This window comes from Cucurbita moschata, unplaced genomic scaffold (assembly GCF_002738365.1).
Source record: "Cucurbita moschata cultivar Rifu unplaced genomic scaffold, Cmos_1.0 Cmo_Scf00005, whole genome shotgun sequence".
Lineage (NCBI taxonomy): Eukaryota > Viridiplantae > Streptophyta > Magnoliopsida > Cucurbitales > Cucurbitaceae > Cucurbita > Cucurbita moschata.
In genome coordinates this window covers 2297368-2324506 of record NW_019268521.1, presented here as the reverse complement: position 1 = coordinate 2324506, position 27139 = coordinate 2297368, and the positions used below count along the sequence as shown (strand labels likewise).

The 27139-nt window shown below is 35.3% G+C and overlaps 2 protein-coding genes and 1 long non-coding RNA gene across 7 annotated transcripts in view; 2 read left to right on the top strand and 1 right to left on the bottom strand.

The window, feature by feature from the left end:
* Positions 1-1560, bottom strand: part of LOC111443061 (protein BFR2) — a 2873-nt gene extending 1313 nt beyond the window's left edge. The window contains exons 1-2 of the mRNA XM_023080678.1: positions 821-1560; positions 25-459 (exon numbers count right to left, since the gene is read on the bottom strand). Coding sequence (XP_022936446.1) covers positions 175-459; positions 821-1387 — 852 coding nt within the window. The 5' untranslated portion in view covers positions 1388-1560 and the 3' untranslated portion in view covers positions 25-174. The remainder of the gene's footprint in view (positions 1-24; positions 460-820) is intronic.
* A 9215-nt stretch (positions 1561-10775) lies between these two features.
* On the top strand, positions 10776-15093 carry LOC111443057 (G-type lectin S-receptor-like serine/threonine-protein kinase At4g27290). Its single transcript, XM_023080670.1, has 7 exons — positions 10776-12241; positions 12316-12438; positions 12515-12648; positions 13777-13987; positions 14081-14318; positions 14413-14563; positions 14645-15093. Exons 1-7 carry the CDS (start codon positions 10954-10956, stop codon positions 14945-14947), a joined length of 2448 nt encoding a protein of 815 aa, XP_022936438.1. The 5' UTR covers positions 10776-10953; the 3' UTR covers positions 14948-15093.
* Positions 15094-17434: 2341 nt separating this feature from the next.
* Positions 17435-24941, top strand: LOC111443064. 5 transcript variants are annotated; one of them, XR_002710427.1, is made up of 9 exons: positions 17435-20214; positions 20641-20710; positions 20867-21028; positions 21403-21465; positions 21555-21684; positions 22716-22867; positions 22951-23107; positions 23887-23944; positions 24825-24941. It is a non-coding gene; the product is annotated as an uncharacterized LOC111443064 (long non-coding RNA). The 5 variants fall into 5 exon arrangements; XR_002710426.1 differs by lacking the exon at positions 22716-22867 and having other exon boundaries at positions 17435-20710; XR_002710423.1 differs by lacking the exon at positions 24825-24941 and having other exon boundaries at positions 17435-20710; positions 23887-24022.
* The last annotated feature ends 2198 nt before the right edge of the window (positions 24942-27139 follow it).

The following is a 27139-nucleotide window of genomic DNA, read 5'->3' as shown; positions in this document are numbered from 1 at the left end:
GGGGGGGGGGGGGGGGGGGGGGGGAATTCTAGGTTGTACACAGTTGAGCAAACAGGTATAATCCTTGAATTAATCGATCATGACAGACAATTAGAGAGAAAAATGAAAAAAAAATTAACCCAAAAGGGAAAAGAAAAAGCCCTAGCTACCTTCCATTGTGTGGTTAGTGAAAAATCAACGATTCTGATCTCTACTCATTTTGCATATCCCAAAAATCATTTTGGAAGCGTCGTTAATGTCGGTGGGCGGACGATTCTGGAGTTTCTGGATAGATCTAACGACAGATATGGATTTTAAATCTGCTTTATAAGCTTCATCGTCCGCTGTGGTGGTGCTCGGTGATTGTGTCGGTCCCGTAACTCTTGCTTGCTTCAGTGGCCTATGGGAACTCGAGGAAGTCGCTTCCTCATTGAAAAATGGCCTTGTACCCTGTCGCGCGGAAGAACACTCGATGTCGTCCTGCATTCAAGAAGCAAGCGATTATTACAACTCTGTTTGGATCACCATAAAACTATGAACTAGAAAAATAGTGATTATGTTTCAGATCGGCATATTACATACGATTTCAATCAGAATCGTAGGTTCAAGGTTATAAAACAGAACGATTCGGTACGAATCTGGAGTCTTCATTCACTTGATTTGATCAAAACGACAAGGTTTTTTTCATGAGAGAAAACGATATGATTTGATCAAAACACCGATTCTAGAAAAGCGAATGAACGAACAAAAGATCTCAAAATCAAAAACGATTACTTCAGCGCAGACCAAGGAAAAAGAAAACAGAAGAGGAATAACAAAAAAAAAACTAAAGAATACATACATCGGATTCGAGATCGACGTCGCACTCTCTCATACGCTTCGATGTGACACCAGCGCCGGTTGAAATCTCACCCTCGCTGCTAGAAGTCACTGTCGGAGGCGGTGGTGGGGACGAGGACGATGCACAAGACCACGGCACCACCTGGTTTTCTCCGTCCTCATCGTCTTCCTCCTCCTCCTCCTCCTCCTCCTCATCGTCATCATCATCCTCATCTTCCTCACTATCACCTCCCTCATAACTCTCAAAACCTTCACCATCGTCAAAATCATCACCATCATCAACTTCCTCCTCGTTATCTCTACGCCGTTCAAGATATCTACCTTCCTCGCATTTACCACCATGGACTTCAACACAACCTTCACAGACGGAAACCGTCGGCGTAAGCTTCCGACCAGAAGCCGCCCATGGAGTCGGCGACTGGCACGCATGACAAAGAAGGCTCCGAGAATGTTTAGCAACAAGAAAATTAGCACAGTGAACATTCTCATCGCAGTCCCAACACAGGTTCGCCTGATCCGACTCACAGAACATCCTCGCCTGCTGCCCACACAGCTCGCACTTCTTCATATTTCTTCTTCGAAATCTCCGATTCCCTCTTCTTCTTCTTGATCTTCTCGTTCCTCCGCCTTGGATTTTTCAGCCGCTGATTTCTTCTTCTCGATCTTGCATTTCCCTTTTTATCTGTTCATTCCGAAGAAAACGCCGAATAATAAAAGGAGCGGGGAAGGGGAAAGTACAATTTGCTTATATTAGGATAACTGCCCTTCATCTTCGCCCTAAATTACACCCTAAATATTTCTCAGGGCTATTTCAGACATTTCACACCCCCACCTCAATATATAAAATATCTTTAATAGTGAACTTCGATGCTTCCACAGATTCCATCCACCGGCTGTCGTTTTGACGCGTGGCGAAATCCTGTGGGCCTGCGGGGTTTCAGCGGTTCCACATTCTTTCGCAGGAGATAATTTTCTGGCTCGCCGTCTGCCACTCATACGGCTAACCGTGTGCCACGTGTCGACTTCTCATGGAGAGTAAATTTATTGGCATATCTTTATGACCTTTCACTGCTGGACTCGCTCTCCTAGATATTTTCTTTTGCGCTTCCTCAGATTGGGTGATGACGTGTCAGCCTAGTTTGATAAGCCTTAAGATTCGAAGCTGTTCCTACGTGGCGCCCTCTGGTCCATGAGGAACATTAGCCACGTGAAGCCATCTTGAAACCTCTCTTTAACGCTATCTCCGTACGCCAACGTGGCATCGATGCCAGCGTTTCACCCCCCTCTCTGCCTTTTCTTATTTCCTTTTCCCTTTTATTCTCTTTTCTTTTTCCTGATTTTTTATATCTTTTATTTTACCACACATTTAAAATTTTAATTAATTAAATGGTTTGAATTGAAAAAAATATATATATTGGGTTGTTATATTAGTTTATTTTTAAAAAAAATTAATAAAAGTAAAATGTTTGTTGACAAATACATATATTTATTTATTTTTAAACGAGTTATAATTCATTCTCAATATATATATATATATTAAGAGTTCAGTATATTGTTTGTTATCTAAATGATGTGGGCATAATCTACTCTCTTGGGGCCAACAGCCTTCTCGGCACACGGTTGATGACTAACCTTAGCCCACCCGTTAGTAGATATTGTCCTCTTTTTCGTTTCAAGTTTTCCCTCCACCCTCTTGGGGCCAATGTCTTCGTTGGCACAGTGCCTAACATAGGGTCAATGTCTTCATTGGCACAGTGCCCAATAACTGACTCAAGTCCACCACTAACTCATATTGTCCTCTTGCTTAGGGCTAGCAGCCTCCTTGGCACACTGTTGATGACTAGCTTTAGCTCACCACTAGTAGATATTGTCCTCTTTTTCATTCCGGGTTTTCCCTCACGAACGTCCTCGTTGGCAAAGTGTCCAATAATTGACCCAAGTCCACCACTAGCACATATTGTTCTCTCTCTTGGGGTCAGCGGCCTCCTTGGCACACTATTGATGATTGGCCTTAGCCCACTACTACCAAATATTGTCCTCTTTCTCGTTTTGGGTTTCCCCTCCACCAAATATTGTCCTCTTTCTCGTTTTGGGTTTCCCCTCCACCCCCTTGTGCCCAGTGTCCTCGTTGGCATAGTGCTCAATAATTGACCCAAGTCCACTGCTACCTTATATTGTACTCTTTCCACCTCTACTCTCTTGGGGCCAGCATCGTCGCTAGCACACCTCATGGTAACGCACTCAAGCTCACGGCTAGTTGTCATCTTTGAGCTTTCCCTTATAATTTTTTATAAATAATTTTTTTTTAACTATTTTCAAAAGTGGCTGAAGAATAAATAATAAAAAATTATAAAATTAAATAAAATAAATATATGTGTATATAATTATTTCATAAATAAAAATATATATTTTAAAATTAATAATAAATTTGAGTTAATTAATTTAAACTCCAACCAGTAAATTAATTTAATTCATAAATATTTTTGTTTTAACCTAACCTAGATAAATTTTCAAATCCAACTCAGCATGTTGAATTTAATTTTTAAAAAAATGACCGTTGTTGAGGAATTAAATAATAAAAAAGAAAAAGTAGAAATAAATAGATAAAAAAAAAATTAAAAAAAAAAAGGAGAGAGAAGGGGAATGCGGTGGAGAGGCAAAGAGGAGTGGGAAGCGTTGTCGTGGAGAAACGGTGTCCATGTTCGTGGCATTATCCTATTTATATTTCAAATTATTTTATTTTATTTTATTCTTTAATTTAAAAAAAAAAAGTAAAAAAAGTAAAAAGTAAAAAAAGCGATGAGGTGGCAGAATCCGTCACGTGGGCTGGAGTCTGAGGTGGAGGAGATGAGATCGAAGAAAATCTGAGATGGGTGACGTGGAGATATGGAGAAGGGGTTGTAGGATTCAAGGCCAGCAAATACTTGGAATCAATACGTGGCACAAAAGCAGAGACACCACACCAATTGTGTGGTGTGGCGTGCAGGATCAAAAGAAAAACAACATTTTTATTTTTATTTATTTTTTTATTCATTCTATCCACATGTCCTGTGGTCCCCACCTCGAACCAACCGAATTATTGGGGGAACACAAAAGATGGAATTATAATAATAATAATTATAATTATAAAATTAATATTGAAATTTAGTCGTACTTCAAAATATAATTATTAATTAATTAATTAATTAATTAAATTATACTCAAATTATGAAAAAACAATTTAGCAAATTACTATTTTTTTAATACAATTATTCGAGTACGAAAAATTCAATTTTTCGATTCTCATTCGATAACTGCAAAATTAGCTACACAACCCGTGGCTCGGGGTTTCACCCTTGTTCCTAAGTGAATTCACAGCAATTTGTACATATGTTATGTACTTCATCTTCATCGCCTCCAATTCACTACGTAGTGTTGGGAGTCGTACTTGCTTTACTCGATCAGCCCCTCTTTAGGCTTTTTCCAACGTGTTTTGTGCCTCTTTGATCGTTGTTGCACTAAAATAAATATTAAGAACATTCGTTAATTATTATTATTTAATGATATAGTCGGGAGTATTAAATGGTATCGTGTCAGTTTCATGCAATAATTACCTCCATTGCCCTCGTCGAGTTTGGATTTGGATAAAAGTGGACCATTGTAAGAGTATTCATTAGTTTTTGGGTTCAAAATGATTTATGGAAAATGATAGATGCATTGTCTTTGTATGTATACATTTCCCTTGCTTTCAATATCATTTAATTCCTTACTATATCAACAATATCCTATTAAAATAAAAGATAGAGACGTTTTGTATAATATAGTGTGTTTTCTAGTGGGCTCGGACGAAAATACCTCTTATTTAGATGTAAGAGCTCAACGGTAGCAGATATTGTCTTTTTCAGGCTTTTCCTTATGGACTTCGCCATCAAGGTTTTAAAACGCATCCCTTGGAGGTTCAACGTCCTTGCTGGCACATTGCTCAGTGCCTAGCTCTGATACCATTTGTAACATACCTCTCTTGAGAGTTAACGTTCTCGCTGACACACTGTCTAGTGGTTGGCTCTGATACCATTTGTAACAGTTATTTCACTCCCTTTGAGGGCTTAGTATCACAATCGCACTCTTGATGACAACGGACTTTGCGATTGTGCGGCATTCACTTTCCAACAATAAGTGAGCTAAGCCAATTCGTTCTTACGTCGCCTACGGGCAAGCGACGTATGCTTGAGCCTCTGGCCTCGGTTTAAGAAGAAGGTTTTAAAAAACGAGGGCAGAGAGAAATTTTTGAAAGAGACGTTATATATGCAAGCAAAAGAGTAACAACAACGGCTCACAGTAATATAACTTTTCGCGTGGTGGTGTGTTGGATGATGCATCATCCTCCTCGATCGCATCATGACACTCTTCTATATTGGCCCGCATGTGGCCAGATGGGCGTCTCTTGAGGGATGCCGCTTTGCTTGTCATGACGTGAGTGTCACAACCTACTGTCTTCATAGTATGGTTGTGACACTCAACGTCCTCGTTGACACACTGCTCTGTGCCTGACTATGATATCATTTGTAACAGCCCAAGTCCACTGTTAATGTCTTCGCTGACACGCCGCCTAATGTCTAGGTCTGTTATGGAGAGATTTTGACACGAATGTTTCATTCCTCTCTCCATATGATGTGAATGTGTATGCATATAAAAATCATACTAAAATCTTATATCTTCCCACGAAACTAGCTCGGTTTGAAGCCTTCCCACAAGACCCTTTCGATTCTCTTCAATCACGAGCCTCATCTTCATCTCCCACGCTGCAAAACGCTCAAATTTTGTTGAGTCACTTTAATCTTCATCTCCATTAATTTTAAGTTATTTCTACAATAAACCTTGACATAAATATTTATTTGAAAAATAAAAGTTTGAAAAAAAAAAATCCTTGTTCATAATAGACAGGGAAGTGGATTGGGCTGAAGGCCCAACACAATGAGGCCGCTCATGAAACCTCCTTACAGGCCCAATGTAACGGCCCAAATGTACCGCTCAATGGCTATTTTGGACGTGCAACTCTCCTTTTGATCTTGATCAAAACGTCGTCGTTCTGCCATGGCTCGGTTTGGTTCCGTGCTTAATTAATTAGTTAATTAATTTTTAAATAATTAATACTTTAATTTAACTTTTTCAAAATTTAAAAATTTAATAAAAATTCAATGCATATATATATATATATGGGCCTATAAAGTGGATGATAATGATAACGAGTACCGAGTCTACAAACAGGCAAGTGCTCGGTAGGCTAATAGCCTAGTGAACGGGGTGAGGCACTCAACAAAAGGGACACATTAAGCACGTACGAGAAATTGGTCCCACTCAACTTTATGAAAAGTAACGACCATCACGGGAGGTCAAATCCAAAGACCTATGTAAGTTAGGGCTCGTCCCGATCAATATTAAGTCGTTTCATTTTAATTTTCAACCTTCTCAACATTGGTTAATCTCATTAACATATTATTTTATTATTATTATTATTTTAAAATATATTAAAATAATAAAATATGGTGGAAGTGGAAGTTTTTGAGTGTTGGCGTGCAAGTTTTTAATGGATGGGTTGACTTTTGATTGCATTGACCAATTGCCTTCATTCAGTGGTCCAAAACTTTTTAACACAAAATTATGACATATTTTGAAAATTTTATTAAATACGGTGTCGTATTGATTAAATATGAGATTAAAAAAATGCATTTTTCTTGACAACAAAAATTATTAAATTTCAAAATATATTTTGGTTTTTTTTTTTTTTTACGATTTAATTAATACATACCATCAAGATTGGATATTCAAATTCTTTTAGTTTTGAATATTATTAAATTAAAATTAAAAAAAATTAATTAATTAATAATACGAAATTAATGGTCGTGCCTAACTGCATTAACATTATAAATTAAAGTTCGACTACCCTATTCTAAAGTTTGGCTTGGAACTTAATTTCATTCCGTGCGTGAAAAAAACGTGTATAGAATTGGTAAGTGAGATTATAGGCAACATTAGACATTCTGTAAATTTAATTTTAATAATATATTTTCAAACTAATCTAAATTTATCGTTAATTTTGAAATAATATATTTTATCACTGAACAATTATATATACATATATTGTGAAATCTCCATCGGAGGAACAAAACATTTTTTATAAATGTGTGGAGAGCTAAAATAAGACAGTATCGGTTAATGGTGGGTTTGGGCGGTTACAAATGGTATTAGAGCCAAACATCATGTTATGTGCTAGAGAGAACGTTGAGATCCTACATCAACCGGGCAGGGGACTAAAGTATTCAAGGGTAACATATATTTATTTTCTTTTTATTTAATTTTATAAATTTTTATTATTCATTTCTAACTGCCCATAAAAATAATTTCTAATTATTTAAAAGATCATTTTTTTAAAATATATATTAAAATTAAGTCGTAAATCTTAATTAAATATTTAAAACTTTATAAACAAATATTTTATTTTAATTAAATATAAAAATTTATGGTTGAATTTATTATTTAACAACGGATATTTGAATTGAAAAAAATATATAACTCGAACAATTGGGTTAATCTAAAAATTGTTTCAACCCGACTCAACCCAACTCATACACCCTATTGCACCTTTGACGGCTCGACTATCGCTCAAAAATGGTATATGGGTCTCTTTATTTATATAGTGGTCGGCCTGATAGCAGCTTGTATTTGACAATCGTGTCCCCTCTATCTAGCAAGGCAAGTGGCGGAGAAACCAGACTTTTAATAGGTCAACCATTTTTTATGCACCGTTTTACTTTAAAAAGAAAATGAGCTTTGCTCTTTTGGGCTCCGACCACTCGTGTGGTAATGAAAAAGGACTATTAATTAAAATCACGAAAAATAAATAATTTAATAAATAAAATTAGATGACAAGGATGGCACTAAGGTTTTGGATTTTTATTTTATTTTGTTTTATTTAAATTTCAAAGTCAAAAATGGCGTCTTCCCATTGGATGACTCCACACAGCCAATCAAAATTAGAGCCTCATTTTCAAAGGCTCGACTTTGACTTTGACTTTGACTTTGAACTAGTCAATTTTATAAAGCAAGGAGGAGAAATGAAGGGAAGAATTGTCCACATATTTCATAGCCATTTCGTTTATTATTATTATTATATTTGTTTTTTATTTTATAATATGCTTTTGAACTTTGGTTTATAATAGTTACTTATATTCATGTTTTAATGTTTTTTTTTTAAATTTGGTTTAACTTCAATAATATTAAAAAATATATATGGTTTCAAATTTTGAATTTTTTTTTTTAAAAGCTGACTCGAGTTTAATATTAATATATATATATATATATATATTTATTGGTAACGAGTGAAAAACCATACAATAAAATATTAAGATTTTATTTTATAGCGATTTCATTTTTTATTTTTTTATTATGGTCTTCAAAAAATTAAATTTTATTTAATTTAATTTTTAACCCATAGTTTATATTTTAAAAAACTTTGTATTAAAACGAAAGTATTATCTTAATTTTCAAAAAAGAAAAATAAAAAAAATCATCAAATTGAGTCTAAATAACTATATTTAAAACAAATAAAATATAGTAAAATTACGTTTGATAGAAAACGCAGCCTCCCGTGGCTTATTATAATAAGCCTTGTGGACGTTGACCTCCAAAAAAATTATTTATAGGTTTAAAATTACTCTGGATTTCTTATTTTTCATGAAAATAAAAAATTAATCACTAAATTTTAGACTATTGACGAGTAGCCAATTCAAGCATAGCTTAGTGAATAAGATACTAATAATCATTTTATAAAAAGTCAACTATTTGACTCGAACGAGGGTTCGATCAAATTTAAAAGGGCTAATAATAGTAAAATTGATAGCACAATCAAAGTATGCTTAAATTGGTAAGTTTGATCTTCGTTTCAAATAGAAAAACAAATATCGACCTTATTTGGTCAAGCGTTTAGGTTTTGCTTCAAAAGACAATTGGTGGAAGCACTCAATTCCCTCGCCTACTTTTTCTCGTGTTTGGAAAAAAATCATTCTAAAAATGTGATAAGCTGGAATTTAAATTCTCGAGGTTGATTCTATTGTAATATCACAAAATTATTATTATTTTTTTATAAAAAAATTAAAAACGACTTGAAAGAAATAAGAAGATAGTATCGTGTTATTAAATTTATTAATTTAGATTATTCGGATATTTATTTTTTTAATATTCTTTTCAATAACAAAATAATAATAATAATTTCTTGGAGATAAACAAATAATAATAATTTCTTTGTCCTCCTTAAAAAAGGGTAAAAGAGAGAAAAAAAAAATTGCTAAAAAAATCTTCCAAAAAAGATGACCGGCTACTGTTCAAACCAGTATTCGAAGATTTAATAAAAATAAATAGTAATTATTATATTAATCAATAAAAATATTTAGAATGGAAATCTTCTTTCAAAGTTTTACCAAATACTTTCAATTTTTTTAAATAAAAAATTTTAAAAAATATTCTAGAACAATTGATAATATAAGAATTTTAAAATTAAAAAAAAATTAATGGTATTTAGAAAAATTCATATATCTTTTTAAAATAAATATAAGAAGGTTAACTAAATTTTTGAAAATTAAATAAGTTAATTGAGTAATTTTTTTAAAACTAAATATTAACGGTTTCCATCCAAAATTAACGGGCGAAGGTATTTTTGAAATTTTTTAAAAAGTTGAAGGGTATTTTTTTTATTAAGTTATATAAAAAAGGTTGATTTTTATGTGAAATAAATATATTTTTATTTATAAAGATTTTTACCGTAATATTTAGGTAAAAATGTTGGAAAATATCAAAACGACAAAGGAAAAGACCAAAACGACCAAACCGCCAATCAAGTGGAGCAAATTTTCTCACAAACCATCAAATGACCAAAATACTTTGAAAAAATGAACACACCATGCGCAGTCCACATTGAAACACGAGGCCACTCTTCAAGACTATTATGATTTTTAAATTATATAAAAATCCCTAAACTTTAGTGAGTTTACGATTATGCCCCTATACTTAAGAAGAATTCCATTTTTACCCTTAACGTTAACTTTATATTTTATCTAAAAAAAATATTGACTTTAAAAAGGTTCGTTATTACCCTTCAAAAAATACTCATAAAATTTTAAAAATAGCATTAACACCTTAATAGAAAAAAATTAAAATTATTATTGTTATTATAAAAATATCTATAAACTTTTAAAAATTTTATTAATATTTTTTAATTAGTTTAAATTTTTTTAAAAATTATTATTGTTATTATATGGGCTCGATCCCTTTCTTTCCCGTTTTTGCCCCCATGTCGCCACATGGGAGGGACATGGGGACGTAAAAAAGGGGATCCTATCAACTTGTCCCGACCTAGTATAATAAGCTCATGAGCTTAGTCCTACCTCACCATCGAGAAACGAAAGAAGACTTCCATTTCCAAGTTTAACTCAGACGTAACTCGCTTTTTTTTTTTTTTTTGTGTAAAGCAGTGTCAAACCAAAATACCCAACTAGCATTAGCTCACCCCGAAAAAGAGGTGATCTAGCCGTACCTTCCTGTATAGCTACCTTGTTACAACTTCACTCCCGGCACTAGCCCTACCTTTGGCATCCCCCTCTTGCGGTTAAGGTAACGACTTCGAGCATGGCCAGCTCCCATAGTGTGACGGGCAGTGTGTACAAGGCCCGGGAACGAATTCACTGCCGTATGGCTGACCGACAATTACTAGCAATTTCCGCACACCTTATAAATTACTAACAATAAAAATATTTTTAAATTAAAAAAAAAAAATTTAAGTTATTAATATTTTACGGTAACTTCTGGAAGGTGGAAATCCAAATTTCAAAATTTTATTATTTTATGAAATATTTCCACAAATTACATAATATTTTATATATTTGGAAGTAAAAAGGGCAAAATTTGGAAGAGGAAGAAGACTTGTCGCAAAGCAGAGCAGGGGGCCACAGGTCCACAAGTCAATGGCCGCCCTCTCATTTCTTCTCCGATCTTCATTGCGTTCACTTTTAAATTCAATACTCATAAACACTCCTTGTCTTCACTGTGTCGTCTTAATAAACCCTTTTAATCCGATCTTAAACGGATTCCGATGCAAAAAAAATGGCAAATCCTCCTCCAAAATCCTTCATAAAGGCGGCAACTCTGTTTCTGTCTCTGTTTCTCTTCTCTCCGCCGTCTGTGGCTGTTGATTTCTTAACAGCCTCACAAAACCTCACCGGCGCCGCCACTCTGGTGTCGGAGAAAGGGTTTTTCGAACTGGGTTTCTTCAGCCCTAGAAATTCCACGAATGTTTACTTGGGAATTTGGTATAAAATCATCCCAATACGTACGATCGTTTGGGTTGCGAACAGAGAAAACCCCATTGTTGATTCTTCCGCTGCTGTTCTTAAAATCAACACTACAACGAATGTTCTTGTTCTCTTGCAGGATAACGCCGTTGTTTGGCTTGCAAATACGTCGAAATCGGTAGAGATTCCGAAACTCCAGCTCTTGGACAATGGAAATCTGGTGTTGAAGGACGCTAAATCGGAGGTAATTTCATGGCAGAGCTTCGATTATCCAACGGATACATTACTACCCGGAATGAAGCTTGGATGGGACTTCGAAAATGGAATCCAACGCCGGTTATCAGCATGGAAAAGCTCCGATGACCCATCTCCGGGGAGTTTAACCATGGAAATGATGAACACAAACTACCCAGAACCGGCGATGTGGAATGGCTCGAAAGAGTTCATGAGGAGTGGACCATGGAACGGTCTTCAATTCAGCGCAAAACCCACCTCGGCCTTACCGATTTTGGTCTACAGCTACGTAAACAACAAATCCGAGCTCTCTTACAGCTATGAACTCATAAACTCCTCATTAATCGGAAGAATGGTGCTGAATCAGACGCTGACGAGAAGAGAGGCATGGATATGGTCGGATTCTGAGAAGAATTGGAAGCTATATGCAACTATGCCGAGGGATTACTGCGACACCTACGGGCTTTGTGGAGCGTTTGGGAGCTGCAACATTGAGCTAACACCAGCTTGTCAATGTCTACAAGGGTTTCATCCAAAAGTGCCTGAGAAGTGGAATTTGATGGATTATGCTGATGGGTGTGTAAGAAATAAGCCCTTGAATTGTTCTTCTACTGATAAACTTGGGTTTGCGCAGATTCCTGGGCTGAAATTGCCTGATACTCAGCTAACTTGGGTTAATGAAAGCATGAGCTTAAACGAGTGTAGAGACAAGTGTTTGAGGAACTGTTCTTGTGTGGCATTTGCCAATACTGACATCAGGGGCTCAGGGAGTGGCTGCGCTATTTGGCTTGGGGATCTTATTGATATCAAAGTGGTTCGAAGAGGGGGCCAGGATTTGTATGTTAGGATGCTGGCTTCTGAATTGGGTATGTTGTTTTTTCTGTTCTTTGTGTTCTTTTGTGGCTTTCTTTGTTAGCTAAGCTTTGTTTCTTGTGTGTAGAGACGAAGAAGAAGACGAGCTCGGTTGTCGTCGGCGTTATCATCGGAGCGACCGTTCTGGTGATTGCTGGTCTGGTTTTGATTGGGTTTTACATCATTAGAAGCAAGAGGAGAAGCCTTGAAGGTAAATTCTGTTCGTACTGATAAGTTGATGGTAAAGGTTAGTTCATGTGCTTATGAAGTCACTACAATGGCAACAGGAATGGGCAAGGATCTTGGACAGCAAGAAGACTTGGAGCTTCCATTCTTGGACTTGGCAACTATATCCAATGCCACAGACAATTTTGCAAGCTACAATAAGCTCGGAGAAGGTGGCTTCGGTGCAGTTTTTCGGGTAAACTTTACGAGTATCGAAGAAAACATGTTTTTAAGTGCTTAGAAAGTTTAACGGCCCAAACTCACGGTTAGTAGATGTTGTCTTCTTTGGGTTCTTCCTTTCGTGCTTCCCCTCAAGGTTTTAATGCATGTTTGCTAGGGAGAGGTTTCCGGACCCTTATAAGGAATGTTTCGTTTCCCTCTCCAACTGATGTGGGATCTCACAATTCACCCTTCTTGGGCCCAACGTCCTCGTTGACACATCGCCCGGTGTCTGGCTTTGATACCATTTGTAACAATTCTATCGCTAGTAGATATTGTCATCTTTGAGTTTCTCTTTCAGACTTTTACTCAAGGTTTTAAAACGTGTCCGTTAGGAAGAGGTTTTCACACCCTTATAAGGAATGGTTTGTTCATCTCTCCAACCGATGTGGGATCTCACAATTCACCCCCCTTGGGGCTCAACGTCTTTGCTTGCTGACACATTGTCGGTGTCTGACTCTGATACTATTTGTAACAGTCCCACCGCTAGTAGATATTGTTCTCTTTGGGCTTTCTCTTTCGAACTTCCCCTCAAGGTTTTAAAACACGTATGCTAAGGAGAGGTTTTCACACCTTTATAAGGAATGTTTTGTTCTCCTCCCTAACTGACGTGGGATCTCCCAATCCACCCCCTTGGGGTTCAACGTCCTCGCTGGCACATCGCTCGGTGTTTGGCTCTGATATCATTTGTAACAGTTCCACCGCTAGCAAATATTGTCATCTTTGGGCTTTCTCTTTCAGACTTTCCCTCAAGGTTTTAAAACGTGTCTGTTAGGAAGAGGTTTCCACACCTTTATAAGGAATGTTTCGTTCATCTCCAACTGATGTGGGAACTTACAATCCACCCCTCTTGGGGGCCCAACGTTCTCGTTGGCATATTGCTCGATATCTGACTCTGATACCATTTGTAACAGTCTCACCGCTAGCAAATATTGTCCTCTTTGGACTTTTCTTTTCAAACTTCCCCTCGAAGTTTTAAAACACGTCTGCTAAGGAGAGGTTTTCACACCCTTATAAGAAATATTTCATTCCCCTCTCTAACTGACGAGGAATCTCAGAGAAAGTCATTTCAAACAAGTCGATAAACTTACACTTTCACTTTCAGGGTAGGCTTGCAGATGGACAAGAAATTGCAGTAAAGAGACTTTCTAGCTATTCGAGACAAGGAACCGAAGAATTTAAGAACGAAGTGATACTCATCGCCAAACTTCAACATCGAAATCTCGTAAAACTTCTCGGTTGTTGCATCGAAGGAGAGGAAAAGATGTTGATTTATGAGTACATGCCCAACAATAGTTTGGACTCCTTCATATTTGGTTTGTATCTATTGAGATTCAACGTTATTGTTTTCGTTTCTCTTTGATTCCCGTTTCGAGAACTAACTTTGGCTACTCGTTTTAATTCTTCAGATAACGATAGAAAGAAGCTTTTAGATTGGTCGAAACGATTCAATATCATATGCGGAGTAGCTCGAGGGATTCTTTACCTTCATCAAGATTCGAGATTGAGAATTATACATAGAGATTTAAAAGCAAGTAACGTCTTGCTTGATATCGATATGAATCCGAAAATCTCGGATTTTGGAATGGCTAGAACGTTTGGAGGGGATCAAACCGAAGGAAATACTCGGAGAGTGGTCGGAACGTAGTAAGTTTCTCTCCCACGAAACTTCAAATTTTTTTAATCCTTAAGTTTCATGTTCTTCGGTTGACGTTTTGTTTGTCTGTATGATATCTTGTAGTGGGTATATGGCACCAGAATACGCCATTGACGGACAGTTTTCCATCAAATCAGATGTCTTTAGTTTTGGGATTTTATTGTTGGAAATCGTAAGTGGAAAGAAGAACCGAGGAATTTTCCGCCCTAACCAAGCTCTCAACCTTATTGGACACGTGAGTCACGTAATTCGATCAATCACTCCAAAACTGCAATTCTAAGCTAATTAACGTTTTTTTTTTTTTTTTTTCGCTCAGGCATGGAAGTTGTGGAATGAAGGAAAACCATTAGAGTTGGTCGACGCAAGCATGGGAGAATCTTATGCTCTATCTGAAGTGTTACGATGCATTCATGTTAGTCTTTTGTGCTTGCAACAGCATCCCGAGGATAGACCGACCATGTCGAATGTGGTATTAATGCTAAGTAGTGAGAGTACCTTGGCACAACCGAAACAACCGGGATTTTACATGGAAACGGGTCCTGTTGAAGCATATTCTCATTCTAGCAAGAACGAATCTTCTACTAATGAATTAACTATTACGCTCATGGAGGCTAGATAACTATGTATTTTCCTCATATAGCTCTTTTTCAATGTTTCAAATTTGTTGATAATCATGAATAGAATAGACAAACGGGTAAAGCTCGTTTGCAAAACGACCCTTATCTCTTAAAGGGTTCAAAGAAGTCGAGAATCTATTTATATTTAGAGGATTTGGATACCAACTTGATACCTTTGTGAAGAGTTATGACCTCGATGAGTTCAATGAATCTTACTATAGTTTGAAAATTTTTCATCTCTTCTTGATGATATTGGGGTATCTCATAAATCTAATCGAGGCTCGATTGGTCTGTCGGTAGGGTTGAGCTATGAGAGAGAAGACACCGTGGGCTGAAGAGCTGGAGGGTAGTTTAATGTATTATTCATTGCTTCGACTAGGTCTTGTAGCTAACAAATTGGGTTCGTAGCATTGTGAATCTCTCCATCGAACATAAATGAGATGCTTTTGGGGCCAATGTGCTAGCGAACATTAACTCGTTCCCCCTTTCCAATCGATGTGGGTCTCACAATCCACCCACCTTTAGGGTTCGATGTCCACCCTTTTTGGGGCTCAGTGTCCTAGCTGACACACTGCCAAATTAGGTCCAAACATTCTTTCTTGCACTCGTTTCCCTCTCCAATCAACGTGAGATCTCACAGTCCACTTACATTTGGGGCTCAACGTCCTTGTTGGCACACCGCCCAGTGTCCACCCCCTTTAGGGCTTAGCGTCCTTGTTGACACACCACCCGATATCCACTCCCTTTGGGGCTCAACGTCTTTGCTGATACACCGCCCGGTAACCTAACTCTGATACCATTTGTAACCGTTCAAGCCCACTGCTAGCAGATATTGTCCTTTTTGTGTTTCTCATTTCGGGCTTCCCCTCAAAGATTTTAAAACATGTCTCATAGGGAGGTTTCCACACCTTATAAGAGAATGCTTCGTTCTCCCCCTCAACCAATATAAGATCTCAAAATTAGTATAGAGCATACTACTTCCTCACCCAAAACCTTTTTTTTTTTTTAATTTATTTTTTAAACTATGAATTAAAAAACTACTCCAATTTTGAATTATTTTTTAAAAATACATTAATTAGAAATTAAAAAAATACTCCTGGGATGTTAACAAAGAAAAGAAGAACTGCTTTATTAATTATTATTATTCTTCTTTTCAATTAAGCTTATTGTATGGGAATTCTCCGGAGATTTACTCTCAGCGGCTGCCGGCGACGATGAGAACGTCGGAATCAAAGCACCATGCGTCCATGTCGATAGAGGTTTAGTCTTATTTATTTCTCACAAATTTGAAACTGAACGTCCTGATCTCCGATCCAGGGAGCATCATTTTGGGGCGGGAAGTGCAAGGTCTAGTTTCTGGATGATTCTTTTGGAATAATGGCGGCAGTCTCAGTTAAGCAATCGACTGCGGACAGTAATTGTTAGTCATTACTTCACCTGCTTGTTGTTGTTAAATTATCAAGAGTGACAATGAGTTATTGCTTCAGCTTTTAATTCATTTTGAATTGTACTTCTCAAACTAATTATAGGCTAATTTATGCATTTGCTTTACCTGCCTTTTTATCAAGCTCAGGTTCTTAATGATTTTACTTGTCGTTCTTCAGAATTGAGTGCTCGCTCTATTGTTTCTTTAAATTAGTCTGTTTGTGTTACATTTTTCTTCATATAGTCAATTAGTTCTAGGGATTTCGATGTCTTTGCTGTGATGGTGATGTTATAGCATCGTTTTAGAATTTTTGAACGGACACGTTTAGAGGTAAGAAATTGTTCAATTATTCTTATTGTTTTAAATAAAAGAAAGATACTGTCGTTGATTGTATGAAAAATACTATTGTAAAAGAAGCCACTGCGATTGGCAGAATCAGAATGGTGTTGTGATTAGGGGGAGGATAGCAAAAAGAGCGCAAACATTTTATCATTTTCGTTAATCTCCACCTGCTATTTCCTCAAAAGATTATTTCTTCCGTCTCCAACCAAACCTTAGTGCTTAATCACGCATAACCACAACACCTGTAGTTTCTCCTTGAAAGGAATGCCATAAAAGAAGTTGTTAAACATAGGCAGCCAGGGAATCTGTGCCATATACCTTAGTGAACAAATCTAGGCATAATTGAGAAATAATTGGTGGTGTAAAGTCCCGAATCTCTAAAACCCCAACAAACTGAATCTTGTCCAGAGCAAAAGTGGTGGCAGATATTCATTTGAAGCTGCCACGGATTAAATTTTTGCTGCTTTCTTGAAGTGTTTGTTGCTCCTTATGGGATAGACTTCTAATCTTTGTATTTTTTCCTCACATTGATGTTCGTGAAGCCAGGTAGATCCCCTCTCCCCTCGAAACAATTCTAGTTTAGAAAGAACTAAAGTCTAATTGTTTTGACTAGTCAATGTATTCTAGTAAGTCATAATGCAAGCATAGGTAGCCTCATTTATCCTATTTGAATGAAAGGATAGACATGAAAAGCTGGTAAACCTGTCGAGGTAAAAAAAGTTGGTGCTTTGTGTTAAATGTGGATTATACTGTGTTAAACTCTCAAAATGGACTCTGATCAAAGTATGAACTTCAAACCCAAAAGTTCTTATTTTCTATGTTTAGTAACCAGAAGAGAAATCATGTAGGCATTTCTTTTCCTCTATTTTCTGGATCAATGATGCATGTCAACTGTTGTCTCACCGTTCTAGTAGGTTGCTACTATTGTGCACATAGTTTCTCAAGATTAATTATCTATCTGGAAGTTTCAGTGTTGATATAGCACACAGTTATCTTATAGAAAGGGGTAATACTTATATTGCTGCCTTTGGTAATTGATACTGGCATTTCTCGTATCATAATTGGACTTTGGTAATTGATAATATACAAGTTATAGAATTGGAACAGCAATCAACGGTAGAACGAGGGAAGATGGTATTTCTTTTTTTGTAATAATAAACAGTAAGAAGTCTATACAGTTTCTTTCTTATTTATAGCCACCATTTAAATTTAATTATAATTATAAAACGACGTATGCATATCTATAATTGCATTTAATCCAAGTCCTAAATTCTATTAGAACAAGCCCAATGTGATCGCACTAGTTCCATGAGTTCTGCTATGAGATTGAGGTAATTTTATTGAGCTTTCTTAATGGAAGAAATTGATAACTAAGGAACTTCTGTAATGAATTTATGTTTTCTATGGGGCTGAGAAAACTGTGGACATGTTTATGTGTATTTGAAATTTCAGGCTGGTCACTTCAATTCCTTGGTGTTTTTCGCATGCTCAAGCAATTTACAATACGCCAAACTATTTAACATACTTATGATGCTATTGTTATGTTTTTGGTCTTCACAACTTAAGGATACAGTTTTACATCCTATAAAACAGATCCTGTTCAAGTAAGGTTGTTATTATATTTTTGGTATTGTAAAGCGATGAAAGGACTTTTAAGACATGTTGGCGATTCGAGATTTATTATCTTGGAGTAGAAATGTTAAAGCTGTAGATATTGTTTTCTTGAATTGCTAGTTTGTCTGGAAGATTAAGGTTCTTCCTTGCAACTGTTTTTTTTTTCCTTCGAGTATATTTTATTCCCTTTTTATCTTCTTGCATCTCGATTTTTAGTTATTGGTCAATATATTCGTGTTTTGTTTTATATTTTTTAATAAGACTATTGAGCAATATTATTTAATCAAACTTTTTAAAGAGTTGAAATTGTGTTATTTCTTTTGAGCTTATCAATGCTATCCTATCCCTTTCCCCAGAAAACTAGTTGTAAGTCCTTTCAATGTCCTTATCATCTGTCTAAAAGTGTGCTGTCTATTTCATTTTCTTTTCATGTTTTTCATTTCATCTGATGTAAATCCTAATCTGTGTGCTTTTTGGACTTCTTGAAAGCTATTGCATAGAAAAATGGAAGAAGTTTCTCTAAACTCCATTATCTTGAATTTCATATTAGTTTCCCATCAGATCAAGATTGATGTTTATATTTTTGGTCATATCATTTGTAGTTCTCTGTAAGATAGAGATATTTCTCTTGTTCCTGTTTAGCAGTTTCACTTCAAATTCCCGTTCAACAAGTTTATAATAGCACGTTTGTGCAAAGGAAATTGCTTGGAAAATTGCACATATTGCTGCTATGTCTTATCAATTGCTCACCTGCATATAGTACATTTGTCCCTTTACATAAACATATCCTTTGGTAGTAATCAGGTAACAGTGTGACTTTTTTCTTTTTTATCTTTTGTGTACACAGAATAGAATAGCATTTAATATATATATATATATTGAATTCTTGATGCATTTGCACAGAACTATCATTTACTTCGGTCTAGTAGAATTTAGATTGCAACCTTTCCAACTCTTCTGTCAAGCTAGATTGTTCAAAGGGCATGAAAGAAATGTGAACTTAGAGTCTCACCTTGAAGTTCGACATCAGCATGGATGCAAAAAGCTTATCTGCAGTTCATCAGATGGTTCAAGTTGACCGCAAGCCTGCAATGCTTAGCTTCTTTGGACAGCCAAGTCATATAAACGAGCTTTAATAGACCATCTTTTTGATCTGGCCTAACATGATCCCTCCGCGCAGCAGAATGGAGATGTTGCAGGGATCGAGTAATACAACTTGAATTTTATTGTTCATCTGTGACAGTCTTTTCCTAGAGAAAGAAATATGAAGTTTAAATTCTATCTTTTAACATTGGTTGCGCATGGCATGGAAATCGGGACAGACATGCAAGTACAAGAAATTGTGTAAGTTTATTTATTGGCTTTTGCGTTTCTTTTGTTTCTTTGTTTTTTTTTCTTTTTTCACCTTCAGATTTTTTTCTATATGTAGAAGTGTATTACTATGGGCAGGAGCTTCCCATGGAAGGTTTCTGGAAGTTTCTTCATATGCTTTGTTTTCCATTCTTACTGGTTTTTTATTCTATATTGGGCTCCTATAAGGCCCATTCCTGAATAGAGCAGCAACTAAACTCCTGGTCTTGCTCTTCTGTTCAATAATTATTTCTAAGAATGAAATAACATTTTTGGATGCAATGTTTTGAAATCGTTCAGCATAATCATTCTCTCGGCAATTATTGTCTTTTGAGGATTAAAGAATCTATTTCTTTTCAATCTCTCATTTTCTGTTCTCCGGTTTGGTTTATAAGAGTCACAGAGTAAGATTGCATATTTCTAATTGTTTGAGTAAGATTTGCTGCCTATAATTATAGTTTCTGTCGCAGGGTGCAAGTGTTGGAACTACAAAGACATGCAACAGTTAAAATTGTCAACCATTCTTCTTAGCATGGAGTATCCCTCTCATTTATTAGTTGTGAAATTGATTTTTACTTCTCTTGAAGAAACTTGCCACCTATAATCTAAATTAAATTTGCATATTCAAATTATTTTTACCATTGAGAATTTTGGGGTTTTTAGGAATATTTGGCCTTATTGCCGTGAATTGAATATCAATTCTTACTGCCTTAGATTACTTCAAATTTTAGTGAGATTCACCCCAGACCAAGTGCGTGAGACAATCCATGCAGGACAGTAGGAAAATATAAGTTTCCTGTACATTTATCTTCTGCTTTTATTGAGTTAATTTAATTTAGATGATGTGGGCTGTGAAAAGATACAACATTGAGAGCCATCATCAGTTTTTTGACAAACTAGTAGTGGTTGGCGCACACATTTCGAATTCTTGTCTAGGTACTTCTAATCCTTACCTTCCACCAGATGAACGCGGATGAACGGCACACTTCACCGAAGAAAGAGCTGTGTGGGGGCATTTTCAAGTTGTGCTAAGGTACATCCACTTCTTCATGAGATGAAATTAGGAACGGTGGGAGTGGGGGGGCCGGAATTAGTATGCTTAAGAAGACATAATTATGCAACCCTTTTTCATTCTTTCATGGGGGTTGACAGTAGAGACATGACACACCACTTTCCTCTCTTTTTACAGATGCATTTGAAATGGGGCCAACATTCTCTCTCATACCCCATGTCTCTTTGCACCACCTCACCAACCGGGCACAGTTTCAAATATCTATTGGTCAAACACAATGCGATGGAAAGGAAAAACATGCTTATATCTATATGTTCTGTAACACTGCCAGACAGACTGGTAATACTGTAGAGCACATATATGGTCCTTGAACCCTCATAAAACTCTATTACTTTGCACTTGCAATTCCTTACCCTATTAGAAGAACAGAGCAACACTGTTTCTTAGCATATTTCCTTGTGTGCATTGTTTTTCAACTGCTGCATGAATATATTCTCCACCATTACCCCTTCTCTATGTCATATAAATCCCTATCCACTGGTCACTCCATTTTCTCAAAAAAAAAAAAAAAAAAAGAAATGGGAAAGGTTGAAAGAGAGAGAGAGAGAGACAGAAACCCACAAAAAAGGAAGCTTAAATATGCTCTTCTTGTATTTATGATTTTTATCATAATCTAAAAGAGATACTTTTCTTGCGTACTTGTGGTCAAGCAGGTGTTCGTGCTGTAAGGACCCACTGACTATCCTATCAAGCGACAAGAAGCGATGGGCTGAAAGGTTGAAACCTAAGAAGCCATATTGCTCTTTTGTATTGGACATAAACTTCAAGGTCTAATCACTTTGATGCTTTGAATTTGCTTTTGTAGGAACCAGAAACAAATATTATATGAATTCCAAGCACTTAGCTTAGCGATGGAAAATCGTTGCTTTGGAATCACTAAACACTTTCTTGTCATCTTCATGATTTTTAAATCTCCTTTTGGTCCATCATGTCAGGTATTTTCTTTTTAAATTAATGTTTATCCTTTGCTACATGCTACACCATAATCAAAATGCATGTTATATGCCTCAGCACAAAGTTATACATCACCAGCCATCCAATCCTGGCCTCCAAAAGTAGCCGACCAACAGAAACTTAAAAACTCATCTTATTGGTGATAACATGTGATTTGTGGCCTCAATCCCAGAAACCCATTTGCTGATTTTTCCTTTTCCTTTTCTTTTCCTGTCTCTTCCAATTTTTTATTTAATATTTCGAAGCAGCGACAATGACTTGCTAATGGTTTTTTCTTACCTAATCAGGAAGTGTACCTTAGTTGGTCTTTTGTTTGGTCTCTGGAGTCATCATTATAGCTCTGACTTCCATTTTCTTATCTACGAAACAACGTCATAATATTGGCAAAATGTTCCATAGACACATCTAATCCGAACCTCGCTTAAAGAAGATGTAGTGGTTAAAAGTAAAGATATCCTATAAAGTTAGAGATAAGATGTTTGATTAATGACTCCATTTGTTGGATAAACAAGAAGCTCCAGCTAGAACCCAGTTCTTGTTCTTAATTATCTTAGATTCTAAACCCTATTATGCTTTTTATTTAAAGCAATTTGATTTGAAATAACCTTTAATACTAATATTCAGTCATATTTTTCACTTTTCTTATATTGTAGTCTGAAAAGCAAGTTGTTGAATAAATATTCTATTAATGTTTTCTAGTTTACTTGAAGCTTAATACACTAATCCCCCAGCTCGAATTCTTCTGAATGAAGTCAATATTTAGTTAAATATAAGGGTGATCTCACTGTTGCTCGCAAAAGATGACATTAGTTCATATGAAATGAAAACAAAGCTATAGGAGTCTCTAACGATTGATATTATGACTAAAAGAGCTTCTTGTGTTGCAAATTAATGCTTGATGATTTGGATGTTCAGCATTAGCGTTTGATTTTATGTGAAGCTCTCCTGTCATAAAAATGTGTGATGCCATTTTTCACGATGTTTGGAAGCTTTTCTTTTGCTAATTCCACAGCATAAACACGTGGATAACCTGAAGTCACTGTAGTTGACTGAAAAGATTCAATGTTAATCATAAATCTTTGGGGGCACTCTTGGCAAGGGACTATGCACTCAAGCACACAGTGAAGAATAAAAGTGTACCAATAGAGCACCTTATCTCAATAAGTAACATTTTATAGTTTCTTTCACTGTATCCGATTTCTGCAGCAGCTTTGAGATACTGTTTTCATTTACATATTTAATGTCAGGTAATTGGCAAGGGGAGGCAGGCCATCATTTGTAATAATGCTGATGATGATCCTGTTGTCGAGGAAAACATGCATGGAATGAACTACGTGTCGATATGAGGCAAATTAGCTTCAAGGGAATGGAGAGAGACTGGAAAGCATCACAGAAATTAATCAAGTATGTGACCACCCTATTATGCTTGTTCTTTTTTATAGTGGAGGAAGAATTATGCATGCACACCAACTTTAAATTACTGTTCTTTTGGTCGATTTAGACGAACATTTCTTTACTCGCCCTACCAAGTTTAAATTCATTGCATATCACCGAAAGAATTTTAACATAGTTGACGACAAAAGACTCCTCTTTTTTTCTTTTTTTCCTCTCTATATGTTATTCGGATGACCACCACCATAGTTCTTCTTTCTTTATTGACTAAACATAGCATTTCAATTCTTGAACTATATACTATTTTTTCAATTTTGTCTTTCTATAATTCATACTTAATAATGTATTGAAGTATTTAGGAGACTGAAGAATGATAATATATATATTTTAGGTAGGGAATGTGACATATATTTTGTCTTATTTTTTGTTTAGTATATAGAAATATTAATAACTGTGGATGTCAGAATAGTTCCCACTTCTCAGTATATTTATTTCTGTCTGAATACGTTTTGAAACATGTTATTGATATAATAATGTCAGACATTGCTTTTTTCCCTAGTAGAGACTGTTTTTACCTCATCATTTACACAGAAGACAATGGTATTTTTACATGTGAACCTTGGCATATAAAGGAGGAACACCTAGAGATACAGCTTAATTTCATCACATGCTTCATATATTTCCACATTGTTTTTCTTGTTTGAACATGATTGTTCAAGGTCATTATTTGTTTGTTTTCTTCGTTGCTTTTTCTTGGATAATAATGATGAAAACTGCCCCCATTGAAGCAGGTTAAAGCTGAGAGACCATCAAATCTGCCATGAATTGAAAGCTACGTGTCAATTTTTGGTTAGTTCTATTTTAATTCTTATTCATCTTTCAATAAAGCTTAGATTTAGTCACTATGATAGTTTTTTTTGTTCATTTTATTAAAAAAAAGGAAAAAAAAAACCAACTATTCATACCAACATTATCTTAATAAATTTTGAAAATATATTCACGCTGTATTTAACTAATTTAGATTAAAAAAATTACTTGAAATAACTAAATTTAAGATGTAATTTCTATGGGTTGTAGTGTGTCGGTCTGTCTAAGAAATGGTTGTGTGAACCCATAATTTTGTACCCCTTCTAAGTTGGGAAACGTGAAACTCGACCTCCAAAGCTTGTTCAAAAAGCCCTTGGAAATAGTAATAATCAATCATATTAAACTAAGTTTTACATTTTTTTAATTAAATGATAGGTTGAACATGTCCATTTTGACCAAATAATATAATACACTCCACTTTTCCCCATTAGATAGATCTCTCTTCTCGTACGTCGTGTTCCGAGAATTGTAACCATTCTCTTTTTTGTAGTTGAGTTGAGCTGACTTAAGAATTTTAAGTTCAAGTTAGATGATAAATTTAACTTAAAGTATAAGATAGGTTTATAAACTCAACTCTAATGCCTCTTTTAGTGTAGCATCTACGAATTTTGGAGCTATTGTTAAAAATTTCACGAGTGAAATATATGCTTTCTTTCGATGTAAAAATCTCGAAAATTTATTGGGTTAGTGGAGGTTGCTAAGATAGTTACACTCTTGGGTTTGCATTATCATAGCCATGGTAATATGAAACCGATCCTTTATAGGTCGAGATTTGTTGATTGTTTGAAAATTGTTAATAGGTTCAAGTCTTTGTTGTAACATTTGAACATGTCTCATTTGTGGCTTTCTTTTTAATCCATAGAGTTGTAACTCTGATGCTTATGATCTAACACATTTCTGATATACAGATTGAAGGTACCTCCCTCCCTTGACCCACTGTAGCTTTGTCTAGAGATATTGATTTCTTTAATTATAGTTTTTATTCGTGTTAACTAAAAAAAGGTGATCCATAAATTTGCATGTGATTAGGCAATTGAGTATATACTCAAAACCACAATCAAATATAAATGTATAATCTCAAGAGAGTCAAAATTGGCCAGTTTCATAAAATTCATGTTACAAATCAATTAATTAACTAATTAATTAATTAATTAATACAGTCTCTTAGCCCTTCACATTGAGGGCAGCATCCTTCCTTAACGAATTGGTTTCCATTCTTCCTTTATTGATCCCATACATCTTGAATTGGTTACATGAAAATTTAAGGGACCACCCTTTATTTTATTTTCGATCTCTTAAAAAATATTTATATATATCCATTCTCTAATGTATATATAAATATTTGTTGATTTCACTAAGATTTGGTTTTCGATTCACGATTCAAAATGGTGGGTTTTTAATAGAGATGTACATAAAGAAAGATCGATTCTTTGGGATCCTTCTTTTTTTTCAAACGGAATGAACAAATATAGAATCAGACCGATTCCCTAAATGTTTTTTTAGATATTCCTTAATGTCCCGGCTATTCATGGAACGTGAGAAGCAGATGAATAGTTATCCGCTTTTGCAAGAAATCGGAGAATTTCTCGAGAATCCTACAAGATCCATTCGAGGTTTTTTTCTCCTACAGATGTGGGTTCAAATCCTTGAATCCTATGGAAAGGTTTTTTCTCCTACAGATGGTCAGAACTTCATCCAATCCCATGGAGAGGTTCACTAGAGATTAAAAATTATTGAAAAAAGAACAGAGTTCCATTGAAATTTTTTTTGGACCCGTTCAAAATGGCTCGAGCAATCCAATTAGAGTTCATAACTCAACCCAATCAACTACTTTTGGGTTGAAGTGTCAGATTATTATTTTTTAATTATTAAAAAAATCTTACCTATCCATTATACATATTATATTAATCATTAAAATCTCATAAGGTTAAATATTAAACATTTATAAGTCACAATGTATCAATCATATCGATTACGAATGTTGAGTATTTTTAATCTTTATAAAAGTATGGTAAGCTTGGGTTAGACTGTAACCTTAGAGTGGGACGAGTAGATCTAACAAAAAAAAAATGACAAATAAAAAAATTTAAATTTTCAAATTTCTCTCGTCATCATACAAAACAATATTCTAACATTACATTTTCAACTCAACTATTCCGAGTCCTCGAGCCAACTTTCAAAGATTTACATTCTTACCCCTACACATAATCAAATCTACCATTGTTACGTTCGAGTAAAAGAGAAGTATATGAATGAACCGAAAACATATAAAAAAAAAAATTATTATTAGATACTTCATAAAATAAAATTTGCTATGACCGACAATATTATACTCTTAAATGTTGGGAAAACAATATGAAGCATCCCGTTTGTTGAGGGCCTACGTGTGTGTGGGTGCACCCGCCCTCACCCCACAATTCCTCCACCACTTTAAAAGCTCAAATTAAATGGCTTCTTCTCATCGGTTTTGTTGTTCTAATTGTTTTTTTTTTTTAAATTTTAAAAAAGGAAAAATAAATAAAATAAAATGATTAATAATAAGTGAACCTTTTTGGGGATATGGTTGGGGAAGCCACGCCGACGGTCGGGAGTTTGACCGCCGCACTCCGGCCGCCCGTCCACTCAGCACGTGATCTCCAGATGGTGGTGACACAAAAGTCGCCGGTCAAACCCTCCAATTATTGGGGTCTCGACACGTGTCCCACTCCTTTCCATACATAAATCTAGTGGATCCTATCTCTAACGCCCGACCAATATGAAACGACATGTCGACTTAAATAAAACATTAAATTATCAAATAAAATATATATTTTTTCTTTCGAAACTTACAATATTACCATTAATTTTTTTTAATACTATTAAATATAAATGCAATAAAAAAATAATTTAAACTATTAAATATCCCAATTTCCGCCTCACAATTAAAAAAAAATATACTTTCTTTTCTAAAATCAAAGGTAATATTAAGAATAAAAAAAAACAAAATCTTTAGGATTTTTTTTTTAATTTTATAATTTCACTTGTACTTATTTTATCAAATATTTTAATACAAAATTTAAATTAATATCAATTTAATTTAATTCAATCTATATCAACATTTGCGTTCTAGATAGAGATTTTCATACGCTTATAAAAAAATGTTTCGTTCTCCTCTCCCACCGATGTGGGATCTCACAA

Bases quoted from the DNA above. Each gene is read 5' to 3' on its own strand.
- LOC111443057 (XM_023080670.1), top strand. From the start codon at position 10,954: ATGGCAAATCCTCCTCCAAAATCCTTCATAAAGGCGGCAACTCTGTTT. The intron at 12,242-12,315 runs GTATGTTGTTTT...TCTTGTGTGTAG, and splicing joins GATGCTGGCTTCTGAATTGG to AGACGAAGAAGAAGACGAGC. The intron at 12,439-12,514 runs GTAAATTCTGTT...CAATGGCAACAG, and splicing joins CAAGAGGAGAAGCCTTGAAG to GAATGGGCAAGGATCTTGGA.